Source organism: Streptopelia decaocto (genome assembly GCF_964273445.1).
Source record: "Streptopelia decaocto genome assembly, chromosome: 8".
Lineage (NCBI taxonomy): Eukaryota > Metazoa > Chordata > Aves > Columbiformes > Columbidae > Streptopelia > Streptopelia decaocto.
Window position 1 is genome coordinate 20,510,177 of NC_138662.1, and position 15,700 is coordinate 20,525,876.

The 15,700-nt window shown below is 50.5% G+C and overlaps 1 protein-coding gene across 3 annotated transcripts in view; it reads right to left on the bottom strand.

Annotated features, from left to right (window-relative positions):
* Positions 1-15,700, bottom strand: part of FLNB (filamin B) — a 70,718-nt gene that overhangs the window by 43,899 nt on the left and 11,119 nt on the right. For all 3 annotated transcript variants that reach the window (XM_082059844.1, XM_082059845.1, XM_082059843.1), the window contains exons 2-4: positions 2,890-3,138; positions 1,833-1,930; positions 860-1,007 (exon numbers count right to left, since the gene is read on the bottom strand). In XM_082059844.1, coding sequence (XP_081915970.1) covers positions 860-1,007; positions 1,833-1,930; positions 2,890-3,138 — 495 coding nt within the window. The remainder of the gene's footprint in view (positions 1-859; positions 1,008-1,832; positions 1,931-2,889; positions 3,139-15,700) is intronic.

The window sequence follows — 15,700 nt, forward strand, 5'->3', positions numbered from 1 at the left end:
TTCTTTCCATTACACTCTTGCACACCCAATTCTAAACCCGCTGCTTTCAAAAATCCCAAAGGACTGGCCTCAGATATGAAAAAAAATACACAGAAGAGAGAAAGCGTAACACATAAGCAACGTCTTGCTACACACCAAGCACATTAAAGGTAAAAATCTGTTACTCATTTAGATGTGATTGTATTCCAATCTGGGGCAGAACCACATCAGAAGTTACAGGAATTATGCATTTAAAAGGTAAGTTAGAAATCCGAATGCCTATGTAGATCCACAGTTGCATAAACATCTGTGGACAAGTCCTTCCAACGCAGCCTTCCCACCAAAGCTCGGCACTATTTAATGTTTGAAGGGCTACCAACCCACCTTTGCGTGTGTGCAAAGTATTTACACCTACTGATAATTCAAATACCTTATTGAGAGCTACCCGACCCCAACAGACATCTGACACCAAGGCTGGGAACTGGGGACCCTGCTCAGAGACGCACACGCAGATGTAAAGAAGTTTTTCCAATTTAAAGTGCTTTATCACAAAAAGCATTCACTGCTAGACCAACGACCAAGAGCACAAATATTGCTAGCTTAAATCTCACACCAAGGTAGTTTTAGCCCCATCTCATGCTTCTATTCCCAGCTGTGGGCTGCGAGGCCGGCTTGCAAAACAGGTTCAGAGACTTTGGGAAATTCACATGTTAGAACTAGGAGTGTCTTTTGGACTAGATCCACGTATTTCTGAAACTAGGCACCACACCAAGAGTACACAAGTGAAACTTTGAAGTCGGTTACAGTAGGTCTGGAGTTCAACATAGGCAAGAAACCCCACCCAGCTCTCTGAAGAGTTAAATGCTCCCTGAGCCCTTACCTCTGCCATAAGCCCTTGCTTTCTTTGGATTCAGTTTGGGTTTTAGAGGAGCTCCTGGTTTCAGCTTGGCTTTGGGGAACTGGGACAGGTAAGTCATTACAGAGTGCTCATCCACATCAGGGTGGATAATTTCTTCAGGGGTAATAACCTGAAAGACAGCGCAATTAAAGTGTGTTTTAGCAGTGCTTGGTTACCGCGTGTCAACACAGAAACAGAGTTATGACACAGTCTTACATTTCAAAACTCCCGCATAATAATGTGATTTCTTACATTTATTTTCTCTTTGATACACGCAACACCATTTATTATCTCATGGCAAGAAAATCAAGCAGCTCATTATGGTCCCAATGTGGTTTGGAGGCTTTTTGTGCCTTGATTACTAGGGGTTCTCTGGAGACTGTGACCAACTACACAGTACCAAGGCAAGACAACAGTAGCTACATTCCCCAAAAAAAAGCAACATGGGGATAAATGAAACTGAAAGAATTAGCAACTCATAATCCTGTGTGCTGCAGCCTCAACTGCAGCGCTTGCAGAGTGAAATTTGTGACCAGTTTCTTCTCCTGCTCCCACTATAGAAGCTGCTCCAACAGCTTCAGAGACTTGAGCGCTTCTGTTCAACTTGACCAGCATGAAAACAACCTGGTCTGCAAATACGTTGTTCTCTGTTTGAAAGTCACCTTTGCAGGTGATTTCCTAAGCCAGTGGGGTTTTCTTCTGTGGAATCCAGTGTAGCAAAACAAACTCAGTCCATGGGCTAACAGAGCAGGCACCACCACACGTGCTGCAACACCCACTGTCTTCAGCAGAGACACTCACAGCCAGAGCTCTGAATGTCATCGTGCGTTTCATCGCAATTTGCCCTTTCTCAGGCAATTCCACGCGAGCAAACCGTAACTTCTAGAAGTGCCCAAGCGACTCCACCTGCTTTCCTCAACCCAAACTCCGACCGGTCCCAAACGCAAAGCCTCACCTGCGGCACCCCCAGCCAGTCGTCGGCCTGCTGCATGGCTTCCCGAGCGTTGTCCACCGGCTTCTTCGGGTCCCAGGTCTCCCAGTCAGGGCACAGACCTGCAAGCACATTGCAGCTGTTAGGGGTTATCTGCAAAAGAGCTTCCCTCGCTGAAGAAACCAACCACAAACTCCACGGCCACTTGTATTAGATGCTGCCATGCAGAACGGCGTTCTGAGCTTTGCAGAAGTAACCAAATGATGAGCACTTGCTGCTCGCTGAAAACACTTTGGAGACAACAAGCAGCATTTCCACAGGCCCTTATGGCACCGACAGTACCAGCCAGTTCAGAGGGACTTGCGCCTGCCTTGCCTGGCCACAAGAAAGATCTATAGCTTTCCAGTCAGCCACACAACTGCACTGCTTTACATTTAAGCTGGGCGAGACACCCTCCACATTTAGCATGAACACATCTAGCAAGGCTTTATGTTTCACTGGCTCTCCGCAGCAATTTTGGAAAATAAAACTTCAGCTGCTTGCCACAGCACCCCAGCTTGCCTCAGATGAACATCGGCAATCGCGCTAGCAAGGCTGTTTTACAAGAAGGTGAGGAAACTGTGCCTGTTTCACACTTCATCACGTTACTCGCCCTAAGGAGCACAGCCTTAGATTGCTAAACACTGAAGTTTCAGGTAGTGTGCAGCTGCTCGGTGCTCCCTCCGCAACCCTATTTCAGGAGAACACATGAAGCCTCCTGCTGCGCCCTGAACTTGAAAGGTTGTTGGCACTTGCTGTGGGAACAAGTCTCTCCTGCATTTAGGAGCCAGCATTTGCGCCTTTGTCCCTCGCACCCAATACAAAGCTCAGACGTGGCGCCTCTAATAACGCAATCACACACTCTGCTTTGGGCCAGTGTTTCTCTTGGCCAAGTCGTTTACGAGTCGCTGCTTCTCACAGTTGGCCTCTTGAAAGCCTCTCTCCCACCTCCAGCTCAGCAACAAAAAGCTCTTCCCGTAGGAACAGCAGAGCAGCCACCGGGAGAGCGAGCGAAGAAACACCATCCGAGCAAGGGACTTACCTGGGGCACAGCTGTCAACAAGAGCCCCCAGTGCTTTGCCATCCTGCCAGTTTTGGTTGAAGTTTGTGATCGGCAAGTAAGGAATTTTGTTCTGGATCCAGCCCAGCAGCCTCTGCTTCGGGGTCTGCTTCTTCGCATCGTCATCACCTTCATCCTCCCACACTGGCATGGAAATGGAGTAGTGGAGGATAAGGGTCCATATCAGGCCAAGGATCAACTTCAAGTTTCCATCAACTATAGCTTTACTATCTGGAAGACAAAAGACATACATCTGATTATTTCCCACCTGAAAGAGGCATGTTTTTAAAATACTGCACTCATGCCCAGGTAATTGAGGACAACAGAACCAACCCAGGCCACTGCAGGCACTTGCCCAGCAGAGACATCACTCCTCATGCCCTGCATTAGATGGGAGGAAAGAGAGGAGTCCAAGGACTCGATGCTCTCCAGCTGTGGTGTGACTTGCCCCTGAAGCTCTACAATGCTCAGATTAGGAGAATTGGCAGTTTAAAACCCCTGGTATTTTGCATTTGGATGATAACTACCACCTGGTATTTTTAATGGCATTTGTATCTTATCAAAGCAGCCGAACAGCACACCATGATGCTCACAAGAACATCCCAACAGGAGCAAAATCCCCCAGGGAATACCTAAAGCACCATTTAGAAAACTGCATTTATATACAGAAATGTGCCTCCCCACACATATCAATAGTTTAAGTTAAAAATGATAGGGGAAAAAAATAAAAAGGAGTGCTATATGATGAAGTCTAGTAGAGCCGAAGTTTGGAATTAGAACAAAGTCCAGCTACACCATGACCCGAGCACACAGAGCAAAGCGGGGAGCAGAGGCCCACGGGGCATCCTTTGCGCCATCACACTCCTGTCTGCACAAAAAGTCACCCCTTGACACTATAAATTGAGAGTTAGAAGGAAAGGAAAAGCCAGCTCTGGCAAAACCATGTCACCCTCCTAGGAAAGGTTTATCACCGCAGCGGGCAACGCAGGTCTGCTTTAAGACACACCATACAGCTGAGTTTAAGGCTGCTGGGAATTAAGATCGGATGGTCGTGAGAAGCTGTCTCAAGGAGCAGGATATTTTCCTGCATCGGTTTGGCCTTATGAAGTGACCTCTACAATTTTGTGAATGCTCTTGCAACTCTACTTAAGTTTTAGCTTCCTTTGAGCTTGTAGTTGCTGCTCAGGTCGCTTTATACTTGAAACAGCTCCGGTTTGTCCAAGCCCAGCCAAGCCAGGGTTGTTCCACAATGTTCCAAGATGCTCTCGGTCTGACTGATCCCTTCATCCACAGCAACGCGTTAGAGCAGAGCAGTTTTCTGTTCTTTCCTCCACCACAATGAAAACTACCAAAAAAAATCCCTTTTTAGTCAACATAAGTCACAAGTAACCAGGAAGGTTCCATCTGCTCTCCAGCTCCCAGAGCAGATGCTGGAGCAAAGACAACTACAGCACTATAAACTCACTTCTGTGCCGCTCAAATTACTGTACAGGGCTCTTAATGAGTCCCAGCTAGCCAAGGAAAAGTGTTCAGTGCTTGGATGCCCTTCTCCAGTTCCCATTTAGTGTCTACAGGCAGAGTCCTCCAAGCCAAGCCCTACCATGCCCAACGTCCACCGGCCTTACGTGTTCCCCTTCAGCTGCAGAGACCGCAGCAGCAACCTAATGCCATCTCATCAACACAAAAAGATCTCCTGACTTTCAAAAAAGTGATTATACAGAATAGCAACCAAGAACAGTAAGCACCGGGGTGTTCCCTTTAACCTAATGCTCAGGCAAAGTGGTTAATATTTACATGGTTTCACAATAGGGCGGTATGTCCTGAACAGATAACACTGTGACTTCAGACCTTGAATGGCATTCGGGCTTTCTGGGTAGTTAATGTCAGGTTTCTACCCACATTTTATTTGTACTGGACTTTATTAACATCTGTTTTGACTAATCTCACTGCATTATAAGTGTCTGCCGCTGGACCGCTCGCTGCTGATCGCGCATCCAGGCTGAGATGTATTATACGATAGATAGCTAGGAGGTGATTGAGCCCCGCTGCGTTTTAATTACAGGTTCCAAGGTGAAAGTCTGTATCACGTAAGCAGCACATCTCCTAGCAACAACTAAACAGTCCCAGCTGTTACACATTTCCACCCCTCGAGCTGCAAACCGGTCAGTGGAGGGAAGATGCTCCCCGACAATCTGTTGGGCAAAGCTTTCTTGAAAGAAATCGTACTGGGGCACATGCAAGAGCTGTGTTTTACACAAGAGAGACCCGGAGCCCCGATTCATCGCGGTGCCTGAGCTCTGAAGCTGGAAGGGAGGGCTGCAGCACGTGAAAACCAACGGGCCGGTCCGAGCCCCCCGTGCCTGCGGCACCTCCGTCGCGTCCCCCGCGGCAGGACCACCCGCTCGCCGCGCCGCCGGCCCTCGCATCCCGCGCCAGGAACGCCTCCGAGCTCCAGCGCCGGATTTGTACTGACATCGGCATTTTTACTAGAGCAAACGCAGCGATGATTTAGTGTGCTACGAGTAAACTCGCTTCAGAAAGCCATCCAGCATTCCCGGGGAGGAAAGCCAGCGGGAGAGAGGCACCTCGAGCACGCTGCTACGCGCACGTTACTGGAGATAAAGAACAGCCCGGTTCATTTTTACAGCACATAAATAATGTCTATACGTGGATGCACTGCGGTTAGTGCAGCAATAGGCTGTGTGTTCAGAGCTTCTTCCAGTGCCCCATCGCTGTCTCCAAGGGCACAGCTTGTGGTGGCCCTTGGCCCAGGGAAAAAGCACCCGTGCACAAGAAAGCTTCACATCGAGAGCAAGAATATCCCACCTTATCAGCCCCATGCAGAGGCCGGGCAGGGGGCCGCCGCCCCGGTGACAGGAAAAGGTCACCACAAGAGCAGGATGGCTCTTCCCCCCCGGAGCTGGTGCCATCCGTGCAGCTGCACTTTCGCTCGCAAAGTCAGCGAGCTCGTACAGCCTCCCGGCTTCCTGACAGCCACAGGCACCTCCTGATGTCATTTTTTCCAAGCCTGCTTGTAGGAGGGCTTGTCTGCTTTCATTTGGGGCGGGAGGAGGGAGGGAGAACTCCTCAGCGGGGCAGGAGACCTTGCTGGCACCCAGCAGAGCCACCCATGCACCCTTCCCACAGACACCGGGGGTCCCACCAGCCCCTGCCAGCCTGAGTTCATCACCTACCACCATATGAAACCTCCAGGTTCAAGAAGAGACCAGAGTCCAGCCCAAAGCAGGCTTGGCTTCCAAGCGTCGGTGTAAAGCTCAGCTCAAGCCGAGCGTTCAGCCTCTCCAGAAGAGACCCCACTTTGGTGCTGCCTTCTTACTTAACCGACTGAAAACACTCAGCGTATTCTCCATGAGGTCTACGGGGCATTAACATACAAGTATCTGCTAACATGTCCTGCACAAGCAGCACACAGTTGGTCTGGAAAACCCTGAAAACCCTCTTAGTACAACCAAATTTGCAGGCATCCGCCACCAGTTCCAAGTACACACTGCCAGTGTCACAGTCAACATTTTGGAACCATTAACAGTGTTTCCAATGACACATGAGTACCAGTAATCATTACCGGAGGCACTGCCATGTACCCCAGCCCAGCCGCCTTTCCACTGGATTTGCCCCATTCCCTGCTCTGCTTCAAGACATTTTCTGGCCCTCCCAGGCTGGAAAATGGATTATAAGAACAGCAGATCTTGCAGCATTGCTTTCCTACTACAAACATTACTTTTAGGCATACTTATTGCTCACACAATCTATGCTTTGAAGCTTTACAGAGCCTTCCAAGCTGTGTGCCTCTATCACCCCTGCGATGCTTATAGCAAATTTACAGCACGGAGATGCCGACACTTGCGGTCGGTGCTTCAGAAGGACGGCACCCGGTCCCTCGCGGATGCGTCTCCAGCGCCGGCAGCGCGAGCCGCAGCGTTTGGCACGCAGCTTTGATGAATTAGGTAGATGGGAACAAATCGTCTGCTTTTAGCTGAAATGGAAAGTGTGTGTTTACTCCATGGCACCAGGCGAGTTTCCGCAGATTAAAGGAGCCCTCTCCACGCAGGCGACAGCCACCGGGTCCGGAGCACGGAGGAAACGAGCTGCATCCCATCCGCCAAGATAATAGAGCAGGGCTGAAGAAATTCTTGAGAGCACCGTTGCAGACAGCGTTAACGGAGCCATTTCTGGAGAAAGCGTGGTCACCTGCATAATTTGCTTTATTCACATTATAATGCCCGCATTAACATCTGCAAGGTGCACTGAATGCCAGAGCACACTCACACACCGGTTCAGTGGACCCGGTAGGAGATGCGTGCTGTGGAAACCAAAGCTCTGCAGAGGTGAGTAACACGCACCAGAGCAGAGCAGGGTACCCGCCGATGGCCATTGGACTTGTACTTTAAAATGACATATTTTTATGGAGGGCCCAGGCCCCTCGCCCGTCCCAGACCAGCACTGAGAAGGACTTCGGCCCAGCTGGAAACACAGAAAATCAACTTCAGAGATGCTATCTCGAACAGCCCAAAGGTGAGGGTTTGGGGTTTGTGTTTGTTGTGGTTTTTTCCATTAGAACTCCATTTTTGCCAGTCCCGCTGACACTCAGCTGCAGACTCCAGGCTTGTGAATGCTGTCAAATGGCCATTTTTAGACAGCCTGCAAGTTATCATGGGGAAACACATGGTCCTGAACCAGCAAGAAGCACAAACACTCCAGTTTGGCTGTAACAGGAATCTTCATTTCCACCTACCCTGTTCAACGTGCATTTTTAACTTCAGCCACCCCAACCCTAAGTTGCTTCCTCCTCTCAAAGTACCCGTTGGCAACACAATGTCTAGAGAGCAGCTGTATCTGCGGCATCGGGACGCAGCTCGACAGGACCTGCAGACGGACGGCGGGGGAAAACCTGCCAGCGGGACTTAAGCTGTTCTGCAGAATCAACACCAGCATCGAACAAGCGAGCACTCACTCCCCTGTAAAAATAAAGAGCTATATATAGCCTACAACATTAAGTTTTATGTAGGAGTATCCTGCTTCTTAGTCAGCTATTAGGATTTAAGTGGCTGACTGGTAGGGTGAAGAGGAAAACAGACTGAACCAGAGCTCGTGTGCTTCCCCCATCACACCTCTGAGTCTAGATTGTAATTCTTACCCTTTTATTATCCCATTAACCAAGTGGCAACCAGCCCAAAAAATGGATTATGACTACTCTATAGGCCGTCAGTATTCACCATCAGTCTCAGTCTTGAAAAGGAACCAAGTTTTAACTGCTCAAGCTGATTTATAATTGTTGCTCTATGCTAAATATTCATACGATATGTTACGCTTGGACTGGTAATACCGCACTCCCTAAAGCACAAAGCAGGACGTTACAGCGCCCAGGCTGAGCCAGCAACGCCACCATCTCAAGACAAGCCTGTGTCATTTCTACGGCTTGGGCCATGAAAAACCAAGCCCAGCCTACCGAGTGGAAAAAGCGCCAGCGCTGCAGAGCTTGGTCCCTGTATTTGTGTTTGCAGCTGCGCCGGGAGCAAGCGCCAGAACTAAACCTGGCATTGACCTGAGACTTGCAAATCCATCTAGTCCAGAAAAGATCCTAAACCCCACCTGGAGTGTTGTGCCATCGCCGGCAGGACGCCAAGATCTCTCACTTGGCTGTTGGCTCTTTAAATAGAGCTTTTAAGTCACAATATCCACAACTAAGTGAACTCAGCATCCTCCGCTTTTAAGCTAAGCATCTAGGGCATGTTACAATTTAATTCTGGGCATCTTCAGAGCTACAAGAGTATTTATTAGACATACAATCCATCATCACCGGATTTCAAGAGCTAATGCTGCAAGAGAAATTCCTGTGACTTCATGCATCTTTCAGAACAGCTTCACTTGTCCTTCTTGGGCTTCTTCCCAGCCCAGGAACATCCTTTATTTCGGTCAGCTCTATACTGGAACAAGCACTGTTTCCAAAGGAAAAAAAAAGAACTCAAAATAAGACCTTGCAGCCTGGGAGTGCCCTTGCTCCTCTGCTCAAAAGGGTTTGAGTTGCAACATGGAAAATTCCAAGCAGATTTTTGAGAAAAAGGGAAAAACTCCTCTCCCTGATGGCTGTCACATACCGGAACAGACGCCCGGAGTCCAGAAGGTCTCCATCCCCTGAGACACTCCAATTCAACCGGACACAGCCTTGAGCAACCTCAAGTCGGGCCTGATGAGTACATGGCTTGAACTACATGACCTTCATTAGGTCTCTTCAAAACCAAATTATTCTACAATTAAAAAAAAACCCCAGTGTTAGAAACAAGTTTGTAACTAGTTTGTCTTCTGCTCATGTGCAAGCCTGCTCTGCGATCAGATCAAGCACAAATCCTACCCAGGCTGCAGCAGCGCTCCCTGAACTCTGCCCCGCAGCAGAGCTGCAAGTCATTTTCTGTGGGACAATTAGTGGAAACCAGATAAGCACGGGCAGCAGACGGCTTCCTCACCACACCGAGCAAGTCATATAGACTGTGCGAAGCCTTGGGAAACAAATGAGGGACTGAAAAAGCAGCTTTTGAGCAGTGAAATTATTTTTTACAAAACATAAACCAGTTTCGTGGCTGAGGCTGCAGTAAATGTGACTTGTTCACAGCCTGGGCAAAGGCATCTCAGTTTTGCTGCTGGTCTTCACACGTTAAAGTTCTGCCACAACTAGCACTGGTCTTGGCATCCGGCTTCTCTAAAAAGTCACCCTCCCCTGTCTTGATGTCTTCCCATTTACAATATTGTTTCATGCATTATATGGAAGAACCCAAAATACATGCTCCTTAATATAAAACAAAGGAGGAGTCTTAACAAGCCCTTACTCCCTATTTCAGACATGGAAGGAACTTTGTCCAGTGCACAAAGTTCATCTCAGTTATGGATCATACAGGTCGCTATATAGAGACTGTAGGAATTTCAAATCCTGGTGTCTTGATGTTTCCAAGTACTTTCCCACCTCTAATTATTCTCACCTATTATTAAACTGCTATAGCAATTGGGGAACACAAAAACTGAGTGCTCATCAAGGCTTAATCTTCTGCAACAGTGCAAACTCCACACAGAATGGAGCTCTTCCAAAGCCCAGCCAAGCATGCCAAGCACAAGTATGCAGATGAGATGGGGCTGAGCAGGCTAAGGAAATGCTTTGCTGAAGCATACAGTATGTGTCCACAGGCTTACCGCGCCTGCTAAAGGCATTACCGACATCCTCTGGAGGGATAATATGTCTTTAAATCAATTACACGGGCTCCTGTGTGCTTTGAGAACATACTGCAGCCATTCCCTCCAGTGACCCTTAAGCCCGGGTCCACCCTGCAGCTTCTCCTGCGAGGCTCTAAGAACAGAGGGCTGAGCTGAGCACAGATCAAAAACGTGTTAGGTTTGGGGATTTCTTTGTTTGTTGGGGGTTTTTTGTTTGTTTTTGCAAGGGGGATGGAAACCATTTCCCTTTATGCTGACCAGGGTGTCTGGTTATCAAACAAACAAACAAAAGCTTCCCTTAAGGCGACTCATCTTGGGATTCGAGATATTGAACACCACAATTCAAAGGTTTTCAATAGTTTTTGCTTTAACTGCATTTGAAACCATCCGGATCGGTGAGAAAACCTCAGGCCACTATCGTGCCCATTGCCTTGTACTGTCTACTTGGTTCACGTTAAGCCTCTGGAAAGCGTGTGTCATGAGGTGGAACAGAAACTGTAAAAATAAGGTCAAATCCAGCCCTTTCCATGTAGGTTTGGCAAGAAAAAAGAATCATACAGACTTTTAATACAGAGAAGAGTGAAAAGAATCAAACTAGTAGAGCTCACAGGAGCAAAATACATATTAAAATAGCTCTGCCCAACTTCTTAATGGGCATCTGGAGCCCACTGAGGTCTCACATCCAGAAGAGAAAGCTGAAACATGAAGCAAGTTTAAATCAGCAGTATAACAACAAAAGCAACCAACCCAGCTCGTCTAAGAGCAAGTGGAAACCCAAGGGGGCTGGAAGGAAAAGGCATGAATTTCAAAGTCAGGAATTGTTCAGGTGGGTGAGGGAAAATAAGTCAAAACTGCAGATGGCTTAGGATCAAATTCCTTAATACTTTCAGTCTGAACACACCTAGGGGTTCTGTTGCCTTAAGAGCCATATACCACGTTATGGGTGTGAGGAGGTTTGGATGTGATGTTGAAGCAAAGCCCCAGGCAGGAGGTGTTGGAGCACAAGGGACGCGGCAGCCTGAGCGTCTCCAAGGAGGGTCCCACGTCACCCATGGGCTGCGGGACGGGACGGGCAGCGCAGAGCGAGATTCGCCATCACAGCGGCTACGCCAGACCCAGCGCAGACCCCCAGCCGGGCTGCACACAGGAACGCCACGCTGATTATTCAAGACCCCTTTTCGGGAGAGAAAAAAAAAACCACCACACAAAACCCAACACGCACAAAGGGGTCTGAATGTTCAGCCTTCGCGCAGCAGCGAGTTTCCATGAGTGCGGCTTTGTTCGCAGCCCCTCGGCAGCTCCGCGGGGCAGCCTGCCAGCCCGACCCCGCCGCGCTGACCCCGACACCCGGGGAACCGGCGCGGCCCCGCAGCCCTGGGGCGGAGGCGCCGTGACGCCCCCCGCTCCCGTAAAGCCCACCTGCGGCTCCCCGCGGAGGAGCGGGCCCTGCCGCCACACGGCCCCGCCGCCACGCGGGCCCCACATCGCTGCCAAAACCGCCCGACAATGGGCCCTGTGAGCGCGGCCCCCTCGCGCCCAGCAAAGCGCATTCCCCGCTGCTGAGCTCATCCCGCCGCCCCTCCGGTGCGGGACGCGGCAGCTCCGCTCGCCTCTGCTGGGACCATGAAGTGCCCCGCGCCGCCGCCGTCAGAGCTCAGTGCAAATGACTGCGTTTCGGGGGAGAAACGAGTGGAAGTGGGGTGGCAGGGGCAGGAATGGGCTTGCAACCCCTTTGTGTTGGTCTGTTCTCCCCAGGAATAAGTGACAGGATGAGAGGAAACAGCCTCGAGTTGCACCAGGGGAGGTTGAGGTTGGATGTGGGGAACAATTTCTTCCCCAAAGGGCTGTGGGGCATTGAACAGGCTGCCCAGGGCAGTGCTGGAGTCACCATCCCTGGAGGGCTGGACAGACGGACATGAGGTTCTCAGGGACATGGGGCAGTTCCAGGGGTAGGGTAACAGTTGGACTCGCTGATCTTGAGGGTCTCTTCCAACCTAAATGATTCTATGCCTCGCTGTGCAAAAGAAGCCCAAATCCGCTCAGGATATTGCTGCTCTCCACCAGTTTGGGGTGACACAGCAGCCCCCCCATGCTCGGGGCTGGCTCAGCCGGCAGCACCCCAAGGACCTGCTGCCTCAGCTCCAGACACAGGCTGCGGGGAAAGCCCCTGGAACCAGCGGTGCGGGCTGGGGCTGTGGGCAGCACCGCTCCCCCACCGCCCTGGGGTCAAACGCCGGCGCTGGGAAGCACCAGGAAGCCATGGGGATGGGGCAACACACGCTGCCGAGTGCTGATTAGTCATTAGGGAATGAGTAGTGAAGGAAAGTCCCTGCAGCGGGGAGTGAGTATGCTGGAAAGTGGGTTTCTGTTAAATGATGGAGCAGGGAAGAAAGGCATCCTCCTGCCTTTGCCATGCGCTGCTGGGAAACGCTTGGCTCGGCTTTTGAAGCCAAGTGACAACACAAACGGCACCTCCCTCCCTCCTCCGAGCAAGGGAGCGAAAGGGGAACGATCCTCTGCCAGGTCCCTGCTCCCCGGGGGTCAACACACTTATTGCCACAGCTCAGCAACGCTTTGCCTTCCCATCACAGCGGGCAGCCAAGCCCGAGCCTGTGACACCACCACCCAACCCACAGGAAACAAGTTTCACTTTAAGACAGACATTAATGTTTTAGTCAAACACAGCGTTGTCTAAGCTTAGCACAAAATACTTGTCTATGAGTCTGATAAGACTTAGGTTGTTCTTTCATGCATGCAAACAAAAAAGCGTCCCCTCACAACACATCATGTGCTTAACTCGAACGCCAAGCCTGGATCAGCAAGGCTGAACTGATAAAAATGCCTGTAGAGTCACAATTCTCCAAGTCCAACAGAACAAAACTACGAATTGTCTCTGAAGCGCGAGAGCGGTGTAACCATCTCCGCAGGATTAGGGTAATCCTAAATCTCACCAGGTCACTTTGGCTCGCATCAAGGTTAAAAACCTGGCTGGGTTCTGCAGAGAGCGCCCAGAGGCTGGCAGAGCATTGGGTGCCAAGTCATTAGCACTGCTGTATCCTGCATTACTGGGGGACGGTTATCAGGCTTCAGTTCTGGGGACCAACAGGAAGGTCCACGCTCAGGCACCCACATGCACTGAAGGTAGAAAAGGTGCAAGAAATGTGGCTGAAAATAATTTTTTTAAAAAGCGGTTTTTTAAATGTCGAACAGCAACAAGTAATCCAGAGGTTTCCAGGCACCAGAGTGACCTCTGCATTACTGGAGAGCGTGTTTACTCACACTGGGGGTAGGTCAAGAGAGTTATAAGAAACAGCATGTAAAATCCTGCCGAGATAAATGAGCCCATTCAGATAGGGCTGTCTAACATCTTCTGTGCAGCAGACGCCAGGCACGAAAGCTGCAATGCATGGAGTTTCTGAAGCCAAAACCAACACATCGGAAATTATCAGAAGCGATTACTCTTTGGGGAAATCCTTGGCCACAACATACACCGAGATTCAATTTTTCCATCTGAAACCAGAATCGCCGGACGGACTGTGATTCACTGCGCACAGGGCGGTTCGAAGGAAATCCCCATTCATGCAGCTCTGCCCATCTCCAGCCCGCGCTGCAGCACCACGGAGCTCGACTGGAGCATCCTTTGTGGTCCAGGGTCGGTGACACATCAGAAAAACACCCTGCCAGTCACTTAAACCAGGCAAAAGATTTGTGGTTTGTCTCAGTTTTGATAGCCTCCGATTCTGAGCACCTAACAGCACAGATATCCTGTTACAGATGCTCTATAGCCCTCTGTAGCTTAGTGACAAGGTTACTCAAGAATTTATCAGCAGTTCAGCTATCTCTGTCCTACCATTTCCCAGAGAAGCAATAGGAAAGGTAATTAATCTCTAACATGCAATTGTACCCAGGCTGTAGATAGGAACAGCTGCTTTGGAAACCTCCCTCCAACATCTGAGCCATTTCAGCAGATCATTTTGACATTCAGACTTAAGTACGCGCTCTCGATATAAACACACGGCATCGAATATAAACACACAGCACCGAAAGCCGCCCTACGCCCACACGCTGCCACTGGGGCGCGTCCGACCAGGCCACGGCCGCTCAGCACCGTCGCGATGGTGCGAAACACCCGGAATCGGTTGTCGTCCTGCCTCCGAGCTCCGGTCACCACCACGGCAACGTCACACAAGTGCCCATTGAGAAGGGGTGACACATCTGCACAGGCAGTGAGGATGCTCAGGGCAGTTGCACAGTCGCTACAAACACGTGCATCCCTGCAGTCCCAGCACACACCGTTGTTTTCCCATGACCGCTATGAAGACATCTTAACGATTTTGTGTGTAAGCCAGATAGATGTTAATTCTTCCTGAGCTTTCACATACAGACACCTATCCTCCCCTCCACTGGAAATCAGCTGTCCAAGAAGAAGGCCACTTTCTTCCTGGAACGTCAATCCTTACATAATAAAATATTCAGTGTCGTGCAGCTGCTTCTCGAAGGAAGAAGCTTTCCTCTCTTTCTGGAGGAAGCAGTGAAGTGGTTTGAACATATTTTTGTATACTTGTGCAGCCCAGCAGTAAACACACTTCCATCTGGACATAGCACAAGGCTTGGCCCTGCATGGCTGAGATTTAAGCCCTGTGTGTTTAACATCCCACACAGGACAGTGTGGTGTTTATACGGTTTCAGCTACAAGCTGCTAACATAAGGAATAGACACTTGGCTTGGGGCCCAGGTAACTCATCCGACGGTGGCAGCCGCTATCGGACAGACGTCTTTTCAGAGGAGCCTTCAGCACCGGAGCGGAGGCACCGTCTGCACGGGTGGTCTCTAGGCACCTTAAAGGGGAGCATATGCGGTTCATGGTAAAGCTCGAGCACACACCAGCCGCAGCTGCGCGACATACGCCTGTGCAGGCTGCACGCCCGCTCCTCCCTCCGAGCTCAGCGCACGGCGCAGCGCTGCCCGGGATGCACGAGTCCCGCACTGCTCTGAGCATCCCGTGGGACCCCGGATCACACCAGCTGCTCTGCGTCACCCTGGGTCCGGCGCCACCCGTGGGCGCTGTCCCCCACTCTTCCCACCGTAAGCTGCTCCTAGCAAGAGGCAGGGGCAGCTTAGCTCATTTGACACCATCAGCCTAGTCCAACTTTGCCGGGAGCTGCTCAGCCACACCAGGCTCTGGCTGCCAATGGCGTTCCCAAGGCAGCCAGCGCTCGGGGGGACGCCGCCTTCCCTCTCCGGAGGCTGGACTTCGAATCTTCCATCTAAAGGCTTCCCACCAGTCTTTCCAAACTCGCCAACCCGCGGCTCTCAGGACGGGCTCTCCAGCACATACACTGGCTGAGTGGCGTGCAGGCAACTACCCAAAGCCCCACCAGCTGCAAGATCTCCGTTTTAATCTGCAGGCTCACATTGTTCACATTTGCAAGCCTGTTGTGTTCTGTATTTTTAACACAACACATCAGAAACCAAAAAAAAGCACTGGCTCTAGGGGCAATTTTGTTAGAGCTGGAATAGCTGCAGCCACGTTGGAAGCTACACAGCTCTGCCCAACCTCCCATACCCCTCC